Below are 19,807 nucleotides of genomic sequence, written 5' to 3'. Positions count from 1 at the left end.
CATTGGTTAATAATAAATGGGTCTGTTTTGCTCATGCCTACTGTTGCTGATTATTGTTCTCTGTTTGAGTCATATCACTTGATCAAGCCTTTTCTAATATTTCAGACTAAAAAAAAAAAAAAAATTCTATATGATTATTGCAGTCACTGATGGTGTAGTGGTACATTCGCCTGACTGGTGCAGGCAACTTGGCTTCAGTTGCCACTCAGTGACGGTTTGAAAGTGAGTCTGAATGGTTGTCTCTCTCTGTATGTGCCCTGCGAATGACTGACGACCAGTTGAGAGTGTAGTCTGCCTTTCACCTGAAGTAAGCTGGGATATGCGCCAGCGCCCCGCGACCCTGAATAGGATAAGCATTGTAGAGAAAGGATGGATGGATGATTATTGCTGAAATCGGATCCGACCGATATCGGTATTGGCCAAAACTCAAGGCTGCAATATCAGTATCAGATCGGAAGTGAAAAAGTTGGATGGGGACATTGGTTGTTAATTGTTAATAGAGGAGGTCTTCATTTTACAATGGGGTCTAGTCTAGTCTCGATAACTAATTAAAGTCACAAATACAGTAAATATTTTTATGAAAAATACCTCTTAGCCATAAATATTAAAGATGATTAAATGAAAACAGTAAGAAAAAAAGACAATACATTGTATCATGTATTCATTGTGCAAGTGAGATGAGCTCCAAAGAGGAGCTGCCAAGAAACAAGTTAGTGATTTAAATGACTTTTCTCAATCAGTTATTATTCATTATTACAGGGGGTCTTCAGTTTACGGCGGCGTTCCGTTCCTGCAACACCATCGATCCATTCTCAGTACCGCTTACCCTGTTCAGGGTCGCGGGATGCTGGAGCTTATCCCAGCTGACTTTGGGCAAAAGGCGAATGACACCCTGAACTGGTCGCCAGTCAGTCGCAGGAACATATGGACACAGACTATGTACATACTGTATAGGCATTTTTGGTGTAGGTAGATCATTTTGAGTCAGTCATTTGAAAAGTAGGTCTCAAGGCAAAAAAGTGTGGCCATCCCTGTGCTAACTAGAGGAGCTACTGTAAGTGGAGCTATCATGTCAAGAGACGAGTTATTTACATTAAAATAATAAAATATAAATAGCAACAAATAGGGATCAAATTATTTCATGAATTCATTGTGCTATCGAGAGGAGCTACTAGGAGTTTCCAAGACCCAAGGAAGTGATTTACCTGACATTCCTCAATCAAATCAGTTTTTAATTGTTAATACAGTGGGTCTTCAATTTACGACAGAGTTCCATTCCTGCGACGCCGACATTATCGAAATTTGTATGCAAGTCAGAACACACGTTGCCCAATCGTATTTGTATGAGAAACACTTCCAGGCCATAAATATTAACACAATAAAACTAAAAATAGCAAATTACTGTATTTCACAGACCCCCCCCAGAGTCTGACTATCCAAGAGTAACTATTATGTCACTCCCTTTTTGTCACTACAAAATCATTGTCATCGGCATAATTGCCCTATGCAATGATCGATTATTGTAACATATTAATGTCTGACATTAATGCTAATGTTAGAATTGTTTACTTGTGTAGATCTGTATCACAATGCATCAATCAGTCAATTATTACCTCTGCCCATAATATGTAATTATAAAGCCAGATGTACGTATGCACCATGATCGTTGATAGTATTCCTGGCCAAATCGACCTTCAGTCTATGTTTTGAGCTACACTGTAGTTCAATGACAGTTGTCGCTCTCCCTGATAGCACAGGCGCAAACATTTGATCATCTTGATTATATGCCCTCATCCCATGCCTTGTATTGATTATATTCCTCATAATAAGAATTTTGGATGAGCAGAGAAGATATGAATTTTTGAGCTGCTTTGTATAACGTGCTAGCTCGTCCTTTCCCTGTGTATTTGCCACTGATTGCCTGCCCCCACCCCCAATCAAACACAAACATGGCCAACTTCTTCTTCTTCTTTTCCTTTCGGCTTGCCCCTTAAACCTATTAAAATAAATGTGAATTATTTCAGTGCTAAACAACAACTGTGTCTGTTTCCTTATTTGTGTTGCAGTTGCCACTCAGGTTTCAGCGGACCCCAGTGCGACACCAAAGAGTACAACGTACTCTACGTGGTCCCGGGCTCTGGGAAACTGCACTACGTTCTCATCGCCTCCATCATCGGAGCACTGCAGGTGGTTATCATCTGTGTGGTGGTGCTCTGCATTACGAGGTGAGTCGTGCTCATACAAGATGCTCTGAGCCTTACTAATCAGCATAGGTGGGGGACTCGAGTTGCGCAGGGGACTTTGCTGCTCCCAAACTCATAGGAAACACCGAAAAGGTCACCTTGTGTGTGTCGTTTTCTCTGGTTATGGAAACACAGATGCAGATGTATTTGATGGACGATTGAGTGGGGCGCAGTTCCCATGCATTGGGCAGACACGGCCACAGCATTCGTGAGCCAAGAGATTTTGAAGCTTCATTTTATATACTTGCTTTATATACTATACTGTCTTATTGTTGCTTTGCTGTTGTTGTTTTTTGCTGTTCTTTTTTTCTCTGTCCTGTGCCCTCTCAAACCGTATTTTGTCTGTGTTTCCATTAATACTACAAATAGGATGTAAATCTAATTTAATGAGAGGTTGTCTTGGCTGAATGCTTACGGCAGTTGAGTAGAAAATGTCTCCACATGCACAAACACACACAGACACACACAAGCACCTGTTTCGTAGACAGTGATGATTCATATTCATATTGACTGACACGAGCTCAGGCAGCCAAAAAGATGGCAAATGAAATCTGGATACATAATTTGATCCGGACAGCTAATTTTCACCAATATTAAGCTCATCACCTCATTTCTTATTTAATCAGTGCCACCTGGAGGACTCATAACACATTGACACAGAGGAATTAAACCAGACGGCTCGAATACAATTGGTGCGAAACAATCTTAGATTCGATTAGAAGGCCAGATTTACACTGCAAGTCCAAGCGCCCATTTTTTTTTTTCTTATTTTTATCTCAAGTGACACATACCCAATATGCCTGTGTATGAATAGACATGCAAATTTCTCATAAATAAGTACACAAGCATCAACAGTGACAACAAAGAAGTAAACAATAATATATAAAATAATAATAAATGTTACACAGTGTTACATTGGCGTGGTTTGACTCTTCAATTACTGTACTACTTTCCTAATTAGACAGGATTTTGTTCAAGCTTGTGTTAAATTAGAGCATTTTAGAAAGAGCATGAAAAAAAAAATCGCAAACAGTTGAAAGGCCAACACATTGGAATTCGGACAAGTTTGGGCACCTGACACTTGAATAGAGTCTGTATATGTATGGTATAAACGGTATGTGTGGCGGTAGTAGAAAGTGTGTGTTGCCAGAAGAACCCATCTTCTAGTGCTGATTACTAAAGAATGGAAAACGCTACAAACAAACTTCTCTTTACTGGTAAAAGGAGAAAGTCTCCTCTTTCGTTTGGTATGGTCGATGCTTACAGTATATCGTCCCAGAACACATTCTGTGGGTCTTGAAAGGTCCCTCGAAATGCTATAAAACGAATGCCAACATGGGGAAATCTGCATTGAAACGGCTGGCAGTCAATGAGTTAATAGCATATATTCAAATTGCACCAATTTTAAAAAATGGATACTGTGTCACTTTAACCACACAGTATCAATACTCTGTTGTATCCTGAATGCTACGTGGATTTCAAACTTGTTGTTTTTCATGAGATTCCTTGTTGATAAGTGATTTTTTTTTTTTGGGGGGGGAACATCTTTTAACATTGTTTTCTCTGTCCGTCCCCACACAGAAAGTGCCCTCGCTCCAACAGGATTAATCGGCAGAAGCAAAACAATGTCCACTTCAGTACCGAGAACACCATGCGCGCCTCCACTCGACTTATCTGAGCCCGTCGGACAGAATAGCCGTCCACTTTATGGAAGGCTTGTCTTCTTAAATGTCCCCCTCTCCCCCACACTTTGTAGAGCAACCCCAAAAAATCTAGGATCTGCTTCCCCCTTGTGGCTGGAGCCTCTTTCTCTCTCTGCCGGTATGAACGTCCAAGAATCCCCATGGAGCATGGGGGGTACAAGCAAAGACAGAGCTGGCACACACACTGACTGTGAGATTTACGCACGGAGAATGTGGACAGCGTCACTTTAAAGGTCTTTCCATAGAACACCATGAGAACACAGGGTGAATTGGTGAGAAGGGGTTCTGTGAGAATACTGAATGTGAGTATGTATGTGTGAGTGTATATTAGATGTGTGAGTTTTGGTAGATGCGGGTTAGCCAGTGTCTGTCATTTGTAGGCGAGGGGGCAAAGCAAATGGGGGGTAGTGCAAAGCTGGGTAAGGGGGCTTAGATTTCGACTTTTCTTTATTCCAGTTGAGGGCGGGGGGATTTCGGAGGGGCTACACGTGATGCCTTGCACCTTGTGTTATAGGAGACCCTTGACAGAGGTCATGATGTTATTATAGAGCTCTCTTCTTCGGTTGTGACTATGACTTCAGCTACTGTATCTTGGGTTCTGTTTCCATGAGTTGTTACTACGTTGTCTTGATGGAGTCATTTTTTTTTCTGTAAATGTAAATAAATAATTTATATCACGAAAATGTAACTCTGTGGCTCTGTACTTGAATTTTGTTAATGCCAGACAAAATTTTGTATGTATTTTTGCTTGTACACAAGTGACTTCATCAGGCCCTTGGAGACATAGGGGCATCTGTTAAGACTCCAAACAAAGTCAGTGGATAAAGAATCTGGCCCCCCAAACCAAAAGTGTGTCATAAATTGAAACAGCAGATATTAACTAATCAATTTTACTCATCATTGAGTGTAAACTGTTTATTCTGCTCATCTAAAAATAGGTCTACATGTATGTTGAAACATTTTTATTGTAGTACAGATTTCATTTTTGTTATTGAATTGAACAGCTGAGCGGTATAGGGTGGGTTTGTCTGGTTTGGAAGGGAATAGCGGCCATTTTAAACATGCACTCCACAAGACAGCAGACAGCACAAGAAACTGGGGAGAATCCTGAAATCATGTACCCAAATATGAAAGCTACGACATTGCGTATTACAGCGTTCCCTCGTTATATTGCAGTTCACCTATTGCAGATTTAGTGCATTGCAAATTTGTTTCATTGCATATAAATCATTGCACATAATTCGCCATATCACAGGATTTTGAGTGTATGCTTTAATTTTGTTGTGCCGTAAAATGAAGGCTTCCTTGCCTAAAACATAAAAAAAAAAATAATAATAATAATAAAAATAAAATAATTAAAACGTATTACAAGGAATAAAAGGCACATAGTGTACATTAATACTCTACATTAATCTGTGTTTAAGAGTTTAAAAAGTATTTAAGATTATATAAAGTGTTTATAAAAGTTTGGTTGTGGTTTATAGGGCTATGGGGAACATTATTAAGAGGTTAGGGAGGTTCATACAGCTAAAGAATATGTAATAAGTGGAAAAAAAATATGTGGTAGCTACTTTGCGGATTTACCCTGTTGCGGGGTGGTTCGGAACCTAACACTACACAATACAACACTCACAATAAACGAGGGTTTACTGTACATACATACCACGTTATATAGTCAGTGGCCTGGGCCTTCAGTGGGGATTTACCCTGATTTAATTCACCACTTAATCCAACATGATAGAAACGCAAGAATGTACAGAAATGCTATATAGCAGCACACAAACGTGCCACATACACCTTGAGCATTTAGAATCAACATTCATCTAATAACATGACAAAAAAAAACTAATAAAATACGTCACACTCGCCAGAGATGCAGATTTTGAAATGTTTTAATGTGTTAAATTGGCGGGAACCACTGGCGGTTGGAAGAGTTGCCACCCCTACTGTTGGCAATACATGTGTTAATAACAAATTACTCAATTCAAAATTTGATTACAAATGTTTGTGATCTTTTCTAGATAGTTCGTATAAAAATTTTAATCTCCAGTTTAGAATTCAAACCCCTCTGGGTGACAACTGATAGTAGTTTTCGGACAGTATGCAACGTTAAGGTTTTTTAAGTAGACTGTGCCTGCTCTACCCCACCGCTGAGGAAAAACGTCAAGTGCATTTTACCTGTGCCACCGCAGTCTGACCACGGACAGCCGAGTAAGCTGTAATTTATTTGTGGCTGCTCTATGTTTAAAATTCAGATGGTCTGTCAACCTTGACAACGTATTTGAAATGTAGCTAGCAGTATTTCTATTTGGTATTTACTGAGGCGCCAGGGTTAACTTAATCTCGCTTACATCGAGGCTGTGTTTGCTAGATAGCTGCCCGGCGAGACCGAACAATATTCTGAAGACAATATTTCATATGGCAAGTTTCAAATACATTTATTTAGCAAGACAGTCCATTTTTCCCACTACCACAAAGCCTGAGAGAGTTTAAAAAGTCAAATTGATCTGCCTGCCTGACTGTCATACCATTGCAAATTTAACAACCTCCTAAGGTTATAATATTAAAACAAGATATAGTACACATTTAATAAACGTGAATAACATATCTGAAGACAATTGACGAGACAAAATAACGTTATAGGAGACTTATCGCTCCTTTCTCTCGACTCGACCTATTTTGTCTCCTCTCAAGTGACGACTGTGTGGTGGTTCTGTTTTGATTTGAAACCCAGCTAGGAAATATTTGGTAGTACTGTAACAGTGAACTGCCATGACATGCCATTTATTATCCATCCATCCATTGTCAACACCGCTTATCCTGGTCGCGGGGCGCTGGAGCCTATCCCAGCTGACTTCGGGCGAAAGGCGGACTACACCCTGAACTGGTCGCCAGTCAGTCGCAGGGCACAGCCATTTATTATGTTATGTTATATTTGATAAATGTTTTGATTGTGTTATTATGTTTTTTTTTTTTTTTTTATGATTAATCATAAACTCGGTCACATGACCATCATATTGATCAATTATAAAATGAATGGATTATCCATGGTCTGTGAGAGGGAATGCACTTTATATTGATTCAAATGGGCATTTCATTTTCCATTTCTTACACTTTAGGATAGTTAAATATATCCCGGGTCAAATGGATACAGGAAGATTATTGCTATAATAGCAGGAGAATTGACCAATTTATTAAACCACATTATTGATTATTTATCCCTATTTGATCCTCTATCCAGTCCCCGGATTGTCCCCGAATCCAAAACAAAGCAGCGGGGTTCATGATACAGTGGCCTGAATGATGAGATACAATTTATAAACAAGGTTCTTGGGGGGGGTTATTTATGTTTTTTTTATTTTTCCGCCGCTGACTCGTTCGCATGTCCCTTTAAGAAAAGTCAAAGTGCAAAACGGGGCGTTCCCTATGCTAATGAGGAGCGGCTGGCCGGCTGGCCCGGTGTGGAGTTGAAAAGAGGCTCTGAAGTCTCACACAGTTGACTCACTCTTGGTAAAACCTGACCGACAAAGATACAGCAAATATTAGTTTTTTGTATTTATATTGGGCACCATTCATGGTCCAGGGCTATGTCTAGTTTTGTACGCAGTTGTCGTGGCCGAGTGGTTAAGGCGATGGACTAGAAATCCATTGGGGTCTCCCCGCGCAGGTTCGAATCCTGCCGACAACGGCCCTTTTCTTAAATATTTTTCTATAATGTCCAATCGTCCTGTAAAGACAACACATCAGTACAAACCATGTACCATTGTGTGTATGGATGCGGTGCTAACCCCTCATCCAGATGACTGATTTTGGGGTCCTCTATTACTGCCGATAATATAATAATGATCTTTCACGCTTACTGTAAACTCAATGTTACACACCTCTGGAGCTTTTGTCAGCATGGCATGTCTGTCTTTACCCATCTGTGGGTTTTAATGTCAAAAGGTGGCACATTCCACCGCAAGAGCATATTGGAGTGATTTCACATTCCAAGTGATAAAGCACGAAGTAGGACGTCGTTTCTCGAATACGATGACTAAAAGTGACAAAATATAAACCAGTACACTGTGCCTTTACTGTAAAAGTCTCATCTGGTTTGTTAGTTTTGGTTGGGGAAAAAAATTGCAAAACCAATGTGCTAAAACAATTTGTTTTGCAAGGACAACAACAAATAAAATAACTATAGTGATACAAATAACGTAAAATAGAAATAAAATAAAATGGCAAGCAAATACAGAATGATGCAACTGAACAAGAGTACATGAACCAAGGTGACAAAAATGGTTTAAAAAAAAGAAGTTAAGTATGCATCTATCGACTTTCTATGTTTAATTGAAGTTTTATTTCCACATCTTAAAATTTTAAAGCTTTAGTTAAAAAAAAAAAAAATCATGAGCTACCTTAATCTAATTAATGTAGTTTGATGTTCTACCTCAAAACTCGGGGACTAATTGCTCTTGGGAGCCCTCTAGCGGTACCAGTGCACTAACCAAGTACAGTGGTTCCTTGAGATATGAGTTTAATTTCTTTCGTGACCACGCTCGTAAATCAAATACTTGTGTCTCAGATCATATTTTATATGATATATTAATAATAATCCATCCATCCATCCATTTTCTGAGCCGCTTCTCCTCACTAGGTTCGCGGGCGTGCTGGAGCCTATCATCGGGCAGGAGACGGGGTACACCCTGAACTGGTTGTCAGCCAATCGCAGGGCACATACAAACAAACAACCAGCCGCACTCACATTCACACCTACGGGCAATTTAGAGTCTTCAATCAACCTACCCTGCATGTTTTTGGGATGTGGGAGGAAACCGGAGTGCCCGGAGAAAACCCACGCAGGCGTGAAGAGAACATGCAAACTCCACACAGGCGGGGCCGGGGATTGAAACCCGCTCCTCAGAACTGTGAGGGTGACGCTCTAACCAGTCGTCCACCGTGCTGCCATTATAAATAATAATAATAATAATAACAAATACCATTAAGTTCAAAAATGTTTGTAATGTGTTTTGTTTTTATTAAGGAAAACAGCACTATAACACACTATGACGTAATTAAATAGAATGTAAACAATTGGACATATTGCCATTTATTTATAATTTGTTTGCTTCAATTCAATGGACACTGTGCTGTTCCTTCTGGTGGTTGTGCCTTTGCCACCTGGGGGCAGTATAATACAGACATATGGCTATACATGGAGATGGTCCTCAGGACGTTGCAGTAATATTTTTCATTTTTCGTAGGGGATAAAAAATACATGGCTGTGTTTTGTTCTATGTCTGTGTATGTTGCTACACAGTTTGTGTTAAAATATCCATTGCTTAAAGGATTATAACACCGCAACCGTAATTTGCTTGTGCCTTGGGACACTGATGCTCTGGCAGATAGCAAGAGATCAGGAATGATCCTGGTTGATTCCACAAACAGGATTTTTGGTCCCTGCTCCGTCGGGAAAGCGGGAGGAGGGACCATCTCCTGACCTCTTTGGTTGGTGGGCAAACTGCGGCAGGGCCAGCGTGTGTCATGTGACGTTCATCAGGCGGTCCGACACGAGGCGTTCAAAGGACTACATGACCACAGATATCAGATTGACAGGCTTGGAGTCACTTTGAAGCAGAAAAATTTATTTATTTATATACTTATTTATTTGTTTTTATTTTAGATATATTAGATTTATTTAAGATCTGGAAAATTCTATCAACCTTCCTGGGGCGCTACTGAGTAAGTTTTGTTGGGTTGTGTTCCGGACCAATACACTTACTCGTCATATAAAATACTGTATGTAGTGTAAGTAATGTGTATCGTACCCATCAAACCCTAATCCCTTTGGTTTCACAAGTTTTAGCATAAAAACCATGAGCCTGAGGCTAGGGAGGAACAGGAAGGAAATATCTGGGAATGTCATCTAACCTCCAGGAATGTGCTGTGTGCATTACTGATGGGCACTCCGGCGAGCTCTCAGTTCTAACACGTCCACTGATGCTGTGGTATGAGGATAAATGAAGCCCCCCTGTGAAATTGACCCATGTTAAACAAATAAAATTAAAAGTCATTAATTGTAGTGGATTTATTTCACGTATTTGCAATCAAATGGTGGGTTGAAGTACTTACTTTCTGATTATTCATTATTTATATATTTGAGTCACTTTGGAAAATCAATAATGAGATGTTTTTTTGTTTTGTTTTTTTATTCCTGAAAATTTTGCAAAGAATGCCCTGGGTCAAATTTACCTGACAACATTATTGTCATTCCTAAGAAACGAATGCAGCGCGAGAGTTAATTATACAAAAGCATATCATTCATATTTTTAAAGGTGGCAGTTTTGGACAACTAAACACGCAACCAGGTCAAACTGACCAACATTATTGCAAGGGTTACAAGGGTTAATAGCGTACAAAATCTTTTAATCACATTTATAAAGGTGAGACTTTTGGATAAGTCAACACCCCAAGTTTAGAGAACCTAAACAGGAGGGTTGAGAAATACTGTGCACAAAAATTTCATTCACATTTACAAAGAGGTTTGGACAACGAAACACTCCCCGGTCAAATTGACCCAGCAACATTATTGCTCTTCCTGAGAAACAAACATAACAGGAAAGTTAATATCACACAAAAACATCTTATTCACTTTGGTGACACTTGGATAAGTAAACATCTTTTCCTTTCGGCTTGTCCTGTTACGTGTCGCCACAGCGTGTCATCCTTTTCCATGTAAGGATGTTGCTTCCTCCTCTCTAACACCAAGCTCATTTCAAATTTTATCCAACCTGGTCATTCCTAGAGAGAACCTCAACATCTTCATTTCCTCCACCTCCAGCTCTGCTTCTTTTCTCTCTTCAGTGCCACTGTCTCTAATCGTACCCCAGGTCAAATTGACCTGGTAGCATTATTACTGATCCTGGGAAGCAAACTAAACACATTCTGGGTCAAACTGACCCAGTTGCATTATTGCTGAGCCTGAGAAGTAACCCTAAACAGAAGGCTTAAGGAATGCAAAAGAAATATGCAGTCGTTCACATTTAAAAAAGTGACACTTTTGGACAACTGAAAACACCCAGGGTCAAATTGACCCAACAGTATTGCTGGTCCTGAGAAGCAAACATAAACAAAGGTGACATTGGTGAAAAACTACACACATCCTGGGTCAGATTGACCCAGTAGTATTATTGCTAATCCTGAAAATCAAACCTAAACAAGAGGGTTAAGAAATGCACAAAAATCTCATTAACATTCACAAAAGCAATCCTTATAAACACAAGAAACCAACATCATACTCACGCACCAAGTCAGCAATAACCAACACAAACAGGTAGCCTTTCAGCGATGGAATCTGACACTTACCTTAGAAATTATTTATTAAGGTTAGAGTTTTCCTACTGCACGTCTGGACAGGCAGGCACATTGTCCAAAGTGTTCAGAATGTAAATACCACAAAATAGTTAAGTTAAACTAGACAATGCAATTTCTGTAGAAACTGAATGTGAATGTTCAAGATCTGGTGCTCAACTGAAATGCTGTAGAATTTATGAAATTTACAAATGTAGAATGTGAGAATTGGAAACAGTTAAAAGTTTTAATTATAGCATTGCAGGGGTTAGGTTTCGGACCACCCCAACAATAGGTGAAATCTGCAATGTGGCTGCAATGTTTTTTGTTTTTTTTTACATATTGTAAAGCTGCATGAAGCACCACAATCCCACATTTATTAATCTTTCCCACACTCTTATTAACCTCAACCAGTTGTGTGCAGTGAGGGCCTTCGGAGACTTCTACAATTACAACTTAATTCAATTATTAATAATATATATATATATATATATATATATATATATATATATATAGATAGATAGATAGACAGATATATATATAGATAGATAGATATATAGATATAATACATTAATCTACTATAATACAATATCCATCCATCCATCTTCCATTCCGCTTATCCTCACTAGGGTCGCGGGCGTGCTGGAGCCTATCCCAGCTATCTTTGGGCGAGAGGCGGGGTACACTCTGAACTGGTCGCCAGCCAATCGCAGTGCACATATAAACAAACAAGCATTTACACACACATTCACGCCTATGGGCAATTGAGTCTTCGATCAAACTACCACGCATGTTTTTGGGATGTGGGAAAACCGGAGTCCTTGGAGAAAACGCACCCAGGCACGGGGAGAACATGCAAGCGCCACACAGGCGGGCCGGGATTTGAACCCTGCTTCTCAGAACTGTGAGGCAGATGTGCTAACCAGTCGTCCTACACACACACACACACACACACACACACACACACACACACACACACACACACACACACGCACGCACACACACACACACACACATTCATTCATTCATCCCACATCTCAAAAACATGTATGGTAGGTTAATTGAAGACTCTAAAGTGCCCGTTGGTGCAATGGTTGTTTGTTTATATGTGGCCTGCGATTGACTGGCGACCAGTTCATGGTGTACCCCACCTCTTGCCCAGAGTCAGCTGGGATAGGCTCCAGCACGCCCGCGACCCTAGTGAGGATAAGCGGTATGGAAAATAAATGAATGAATGAATGTCTTGGCTGCCCAGCTTCCCATCATGTACACGATATGTAGTTTTTTTTTTTTCCGTCCAATCAGATTTCAGCCAAATGTAAGATGCCCAAGGCCTTTATAATCCCTTGTGCTGGTGTCAAACACACAAACACACACACATTGTTCAAATGGCCTTTTCTTTTTTTCAACCAGTCAGATTCTAGATTCACCACTCTGCACCTTTGCGAAGGCTGAGTGACCGACTAGTTAACACATCTGCCTCACAGTTCTGAGGACCGGGGTTCAAATGGATGGATAGAAAACATCATCCAATGATACATGCCCAGACGTTAGTCTATTTAGCTCACATTTATTGAGAAAGTAACGAAACATGGTTACTGTGAGATGTAATCGTCGACAAATTCTTTGTATTTTCCCGAATGTCCTGAATGAGCTGAATATTTTGATGTTGATGGTGTAATAATTATGAACATATCCTATTTTATTTGGTACACAAACACATGAAGCAATGCTTTTAAAAAAAAAATGTTTGTTTTATTTTACTCCATACTTTGAAAACTATTGTGAAGAATGATTGGCCAGTAGAGGCCACGTATTGATTTTGCAATCAACCAATTGTAAGCCATCCAGTTACGGGAAAAGATTGGTCCTTTTAGTTTGAGAATTGATTCTTGGAACTTGCAGAGTATCGTCGCAAACTCAACAAATAACACAGCTATGAGTAACAAGGGAGAGCTTCCCTCATTGCAAAGTGCTCTATTAGCTTTTATGATTGATACGACTGGACACACAGACACAAGCTTCGCAAAAGGCCACCTTGAAGTGAACATTTGTCCTGACGCACGCTGTGTTGTGAAAAGTGGTGATTTGGAGATCGGTCGCCATCAGGTTTGGTTTCAACAGTCTATTTTCCCCCGTGTAGGAGCTTCTGATTTAGTGAAAAAAAGCTGCCAGTGACTCTGTGGGGACTCGACATCCAGCTCGAGCTGGTTAAACAAATCAAACAAGTGCAAGCATTGTGAGCACAACAGTGAGGGTTCAAGATCACGCCTGACCATTTTCCCCCCACTTTCTTCCACACCTCGTTTTTTTGAATGTGTTCTCTGTTCTTTATCTGCTTATTATGTGTTTGTTTGCTTTGTTTTGGGCATAATATGGTGTAAAGCGTCTTTGAGAACTTCGAAAAGAGTTTTATAAAAGCGATGTTTGAAATGAATTAGATTAGTACCAATTAGACTCTTCTTGTGGTTTCAACAAACAACAAAGCACAATCTCGCACAATAACAATGGGCTCTAATTTATTGAGTACCGCAAATCCAGCGCTGCGCTTGGCATAAATCTGTGATAAGGCGGGCTACTTTTGGTACTTTCGTGGACTGGCGTACACCCAGGGCATTTAAAATGGGACTTTTGCGCTGGTGTGGGTGTCACCACACTCAACTTCAATACTGTCCAATCGAAGCCGCATCTTTCATCCCCTTTAAAAGCGGTGCAATAGCCTTGCATGGCAATGTCTCTATATGTAGAAAATGACTCAACAATCTGCACGTGACTGGAGCAATGAACATTAGCGATACCCGTATTAAATGCAGAATGAGCTGGTGAAAAACTGCTGGCGACTTAAATATGGCCGCAGATCTCTTTGAGCTACTATATATCACATTCAATGATCAGTCTTTTCCAACCCCTGACCCCCATAGCTGCATGTGGGCCAGTTAGTGGAATGGTTTAAAAATATATAATAACAACAATAATAATGCATTCAATGAATTGATTCCTACAACGATTCAGAGGGTTTGATGCACGCTTTTCACAAAATTATGAATGAAATAAGTCGGTCTGCCTGTACCACAATCAAATTCACCAAAATCACAATAGACCAACAGTCTACCTTGCACCAAAAGTTAGACGTGGTCTGCGCAGGTGTAAGTTTAGACCGAATTTTAGTCACCAAATTGTCATATGCACCGGGCGGATGTCAAAGACCACACCTTCATTGCGTCGGTGCACCAATCTTGGCGCAGACCGGTCTGCCAAATTGACAAACACGCCAGGGAGCCTTGCACTTGCATGAAAATCAAGATACTTCACCATTTGCGCTCCAGTGCATTTTGTTCAGTCACATAGGTGAGACCTGAGAGTAGTACATGAGTAAAATAACATAAACTTAATTTAACCCGATGAAAAAAAAAATAGTCATAAATTTCCTGAAAAAGACAGAAGATAGCTGGGATAGGCTCCAGCAGCCCGCGACCCTAGTGAGGATAAGCGGTAAAGAAAATGGATGGATGGATATTATGTCGCTAACTTAGCGATTGCTACACGGCATGAGTATTGTTAACAGGTTACTGTTACTTTTGTGTCCTGGACAAAAAATAAATAAATAAATCACACTTTTAGCTGCAGCTCTTTTTTTTCATTATTCATCACTATTTAAAACAATGAAAATTGCCCTCTCTGTCATCAATTCCACCAATGTTTTGATACAGTATTTGAGGGGCATTTATTTGAGTTCTTGGGATAATTGTACATATGCTCCCACCTTAATTTATTTGGAGCCAATCAAAGGCACTTTGAGTTTTAATGGTGGCAGGTATGTGCTGACCCCCTTTTTAAATGAGTTCTGATGTGATTGCTCGAAGGCGAACACAGCCACATCCCCATTTACACTACAGAAGTTTTAGAACACCCCGGTTTTTCCAGCTTTTTAAAAATTGAAATGTATGCAGTTCAATTTCTCTTTTTTACTCTGGAATAAAAGCCAAGAACAAATAAACTATTTGAATTCAAAATTCTAATTCTAAACCTTTGACTCATTTAAGTACATACCTTGGGCAGGTATAATAGTTGAACACACTTGTGGCATTATCTCTAAAATGAAAATCAAATATTCTTCAGAAAGTTCTTCCCAACTCTGTTGTGGAAGTTTCCATAACTATGTGGCACTTGTAAGTTGTGTTGCTTTCACTCTTTTCTTCAGTTTACATTTAAAGTCTGGAGACTGTGCCTTTTTGTACAACTCACAAATGCACATTATTTTTCATTTTTGGGTAACCTTGGCTACTTTTTTTTAACCTCTGGAAGTTCACCACTTATTGTATCTTAATTTATACCATTGCAAGCTATTCATTGGAATACTATTCATTGACTACTTAACTTTTAATTAAAAAAAAAAAAAAAAAAGGAACAAATTCGAGTGTTCAGTCTCCAGACTTTAACTTTAAACTGGACAAAAGTGTGAAAGCAACACGACCAAGAAGTGACACACAGTTATGGTTAATTAAAGTCCCTAAATATATGTGTGTAGTAACCTGTCTGACCTCAGCCCCGCCGGCATTTTTCAGACATTCCTTTGAATTTGGCTGTGTTAGTTGGAAAAATTGTAATATTGCATTTCAGTTTTCCATTCTCACCATGATACAGTATACTATTTAATGTCTTTCTTTAAATTATTCCTCTATATTTTCCTATGAAATTAAAATATTTATTTCCTTCTACAATTTGTACTTGATGTCCAAATGACTCTTTCCATTCATTGTGTCAGAAGTGTTCTTTTTTTAACCTCATGAACAAATGACCTTGCCCATCTGTCCATTTTAAACAACTAAATGCAGCCCTTGAGCACAAATTTGTCCAGCCCTGATTTAATTTCAATTTAACGTCATTGTAGTGAGGATAAGTGTTTCAGAAAAAAATGGGTGGATGGATGTAATTTATTATGTTCATTTTACGCTCATTCTCTGCAATATCAGAAAGAGGGCTTGCGCTTTCATCTATTTGCCTTTAGAGGGCGCGCAAAAAACATTGGCCATTTCAATTCAGGGCCCTTTAGTTTCATTCAAGGAGAATAATATTGGTAACCGTTGAGGAAATAAGCAAGAAATATCCTTTCATGAAAAGGGCAAGGCATCCCTCCACTATGAAAACATGCGAGTGTTCGGAAAACCAGGAAACCTGATACTGCAGGAGAGAGTGGGAAGAACATATCGAGGAAAGGAGGGGGGACAGTGGGAAGAATGACAGGATGGGAGCATCATTGCCACCACTCTATCCCAAGGGAGCTAGGGTGGAAAAATTCCAGAGTTCATTATGCTAACGACAAGAGGTCACACTTTCATGTTTTCAAAAAGAAGTCTACGGGGCGAGGTGAACGAGAGAGGAATTATAAACCCTGAAGGTCAGGCAGGCAGAGAGCAAGCTGGAGAAGAGGCGTAACTCTTGGAGAATAATAACTCTTGAACGCATAATAACCGGCCATCGTGTTTTCAAAGCCATCTCAGTCACATCTTTGGTAGGATAAAAAAATAAAAAATAAAAAAAGAACAGCATTTCAAACCTATTGCTGTCTTTCAAGGATGTGCGTTTTCTGAGCCTGCATACAAACATGTGCCAAGAGAACAAAGTCCAATCTTATTTTCCATCCATCCATCCATTTTCTGAGCCGCTTAGGGTCGCGGGCGTGCTGTAGCCTATCCCAGCTATCATCGGGCAGAAGGCGGGGTACCTGAACTGGTTGCCAGCCAATCGCAGGGCACATACAAACAAACAACCATTCACACTCACATTCACACCTATGGGCAATTTAGTGTTGTCAATAAACCTATCACGCACGTTTTTGGGATGTGGGAGGAAACCGGAGTGCCCGGGGAAAACCCACACAGGCACGGGGAGAACATGCAAACTCCACACAGGCAGGGTGGATTGAAACCCGGTCCTCAGAACTGTGAGGCAGACGCTCGAACCAGTCGTCCACCGTGCCGCCAATCTTATTTTAAGAGTGAGAATAAAATATTTTGGTCAAAGCCCAGTACAGTGAATCACTAACCTACTGACCAATTCACTTTTTTTATTTTTTCGGTGAAACCTGTCCCAAGCTATTCTCTGAAAAATGCATCCATTCCCTGTTTGTGTTTTTGGCATGTTCTAAGATGCCACATGATGGCGCCAAAGCCCTGCCTAAAAGGACAGTAGCAATTGGTGTCAGGGAAGTCTGTTAAAGGGATACATCTTAATTGAGAGACAAACATCTTGGTATGTCGGGAGGAGCGAAGTTAAGCCTGGGTTGGTAGTGGAAAATACAGAGTTTTTGCCTGACTTGCACGTACATGTTCGGTTCCAGTGCCTTTTTACAAAATCAAAATCATCTGATTTGTTTTTTTCAACAGTATTTTGCAAGATAAGTTCATTCTGACTAAAGTCAGCAAAGGTTGGTTTTTACCACCCCCGCACCTGTGACAGTCTTTCAGACAAGGTCAGCCATGCCACCTCTCCCACTCAGACACAGCCACCTATTTAAGGCATTGTTGATGACTCATTCATTCTCAGATTGTTCGACACTTATCAATGGAAGATGCTACCCCGTGAACCCCCTCCTGCCTCAGACCACAAATTCTGCCTAAGAACGTTTGTTTGCCTGTCCCCGTGGCTGTTTGGGATTCTGCTACAAAGACGGTGACGTGTGAGTTTCCCCATCCTGCTCTCTGTGAATTGTGGATTAAGACAACCACGAAGTGTGAGCATCCCTGGCCTGCTACGTGTGGATTACGCAGCATTACCGAACACAAATTCCCAATGTTCAAAGTCTCACCATCGGACTGCGGTCCGCCAGTTAGTGACCACTGCACTACACTATCACTGACCTGTATGAAACAATATCATGTCAGAGCCAAAGGTTAAGATGAGCTGCATTGAGTCCTTAGATCCACAGATTTGTGTTTGTCTCTGATAGGTGACACATGCTAGATTGCTCAGTGAAGGTGACAACTGAATGTAGTGTATGAAGTGCTGTCTCCATGAGTGAAGATGCTTTGATTGTCTTCCAGGCGCTCACTTTTTTCTTTTGTACCACACTAAGCTCCGCTTCTGAAACTAGAAGATGCATTCCTTGTTCAACCACCTAGCTCAGCCCTTGGTCGTAAAGCTGTACTCAACATTTGTTCTTCAGGTCTTCCTCCACCCCCTCAAAACAGGCTAAGTTCCAGGAGGCTTAAAACATAGGTTCTGTAATTCTTGAATCTTGGTGTATTTTAACAAAAACATGCTACAGATATGTTAAGACATTAATAAAATGTTTTAAATATGTCCCCTAAACCTTCTTCTCTTTTGGTGTTCTAGCTTAAGCCTTTCTTTTTACCTGTCTCAGCCACCATAGCCATGTATCTGTGCATTGCACAGTTGTTTTTGTTTGGGGGGAAAAAGCAACTGTGTGAAACCTTTCCAGTGATGGCGTAAAAAGGCCAGGATACCCTGTCTGGGCACAGATGAGCTCATTGTTGGGACAGGGATTTCCACATTTCCATGTCAGAGTGCCCCGTGACACAGAGCCCTCAAATGAGAAGAGAGCGGAAAGGGGGCCACAGGACACGTTGCGGAACATGAACAGGAGCACAAAGGCAGAGAAATGCAGCAAGAAAATAATCCAGCATTTATCAAGCACGTTAGTGAACCAAAGTCTTATTGTCAATTTATTCTCCCACAAATAGATAATGCAATGCAATCCAAAACAATGTAGTGCAATAAACACACGCTTGATACACCAGTCATTCCAGGCAACACAAGTAGCATCATGGCAAATCACCACTGTTTCGCCATGCTCCATCAAAACGCAATGATGAAACTTAAAATTTTCACGTTTGGGGGGGGGGTGTTGTGGTGGTGTGCAGATAAACAAGGCAGGTGAACCCAAGTGCAGAAAGTAGGAAAGGAGAAGCGGAAGTGCAGCATATACTCTACGAAAATATCTATCAAGAAAAATGTAAACAAAGACAAAGGGAAACAGGATCAAGAAACTAGAATTAATAAAGTTCTTAAACAACTGAGATACAAAGTGACAAAATACAAAGAACAGACTCATCACCACGGACAACAACACAAGCAACATTGGACAATGAACAGAAAACGGGCACTAAATATACACACAAAGAGCAGGGCTGAAGAGAAAAAGTCGAGATGACGACATAACAAGAAGACTGGGAAGTCATGAACAGACAGGAAAACAAGTCATGACAGCAAACAAAACGAAATCCAATCAAAACAATATGCAAAACGTCAACAAAAAAAGTTCATGACAAAAACGTTTCACAGTATTGTGTCGTTCATCGGTCTAGTACAGGCAAATCAAATTTGGTAGCACTTGATGCTTGTATGTGGGTCTCAACATGCCTACCAATTTTCAAGTTGTCTAGTGTAACTTGCTTCAATAGCTACATTTTCTTAAATTACGGGAAACCAAATGTCTGCTAGTCAGGCCCACAAATACTACACCAGACATCAATTTCCATGAGGATGAACACTAGGGATGTTCAATTG

General features: G+C 40.2%; 1 protein-coding gene and 1 non-coding gene across 2 annotated transcripts in view; both read left to right on the top strand.

Annotated features, from left to right (window-relative positions):
* The window catches only part of tmeff2a (transmembrane protein with EGF-like and two follistatin-like domains 2a), a 129,938-nt gene extending 125,325 nt beyond the window's left edge, over positions 1-4,613 (top strand). The window contains exons 9-10 of the mRNA XM_061792933.1: positions 2,067-2,225; positions 3,825-4,613. Of these exons, the coding sequence (XP_061648917.1) occupies positions 2,067-2,225; positions 3,825-3,921 (256 nt within the window). The 3' untranslated portion in view covers positions 3,922-4,613. The remainder of the gene's footprint in view (positions 1-2,066; positions 2,226-3,824) is intronic.
* A 2,939-nt stretch (positions 4,614-7,552) lies between these two features.
* Positions 7,553-7,634, top strand: trnas-aga (transfer RNA serine (anticodon AGA)). Its single transcript has one exon. It is a non-coding gene; the product is annotated as a tRNA-Ser (tRNA).
* The last annotated feature ends 12,173 nt before the right edge of the window (positions 7,635-19,807 follow it).

The sequence above is a fragment of the Phyllopteryx taeniolatus genome, chromosome 12 (assembly GCF_024500385.1).
Source record: "Phyllopteryx taeniolatus isolate TA_2022b chromosome 12, UOR_Ptae_1.2, whole genome shotgun sequence".
Classification (NCBI taxonomy): Eukaryota; Metazoa; Chordata; class Actinopteri; order Syngnathiformes; family Syngnathidae; genus Phyllopteryx; species Phyllopteryx taeniolatus.
The sequence above is the reverse complement of the archived record's forward strand: the minus strand, read 5'-3'. Positions and strand labels throughout refer to the sequence as shown.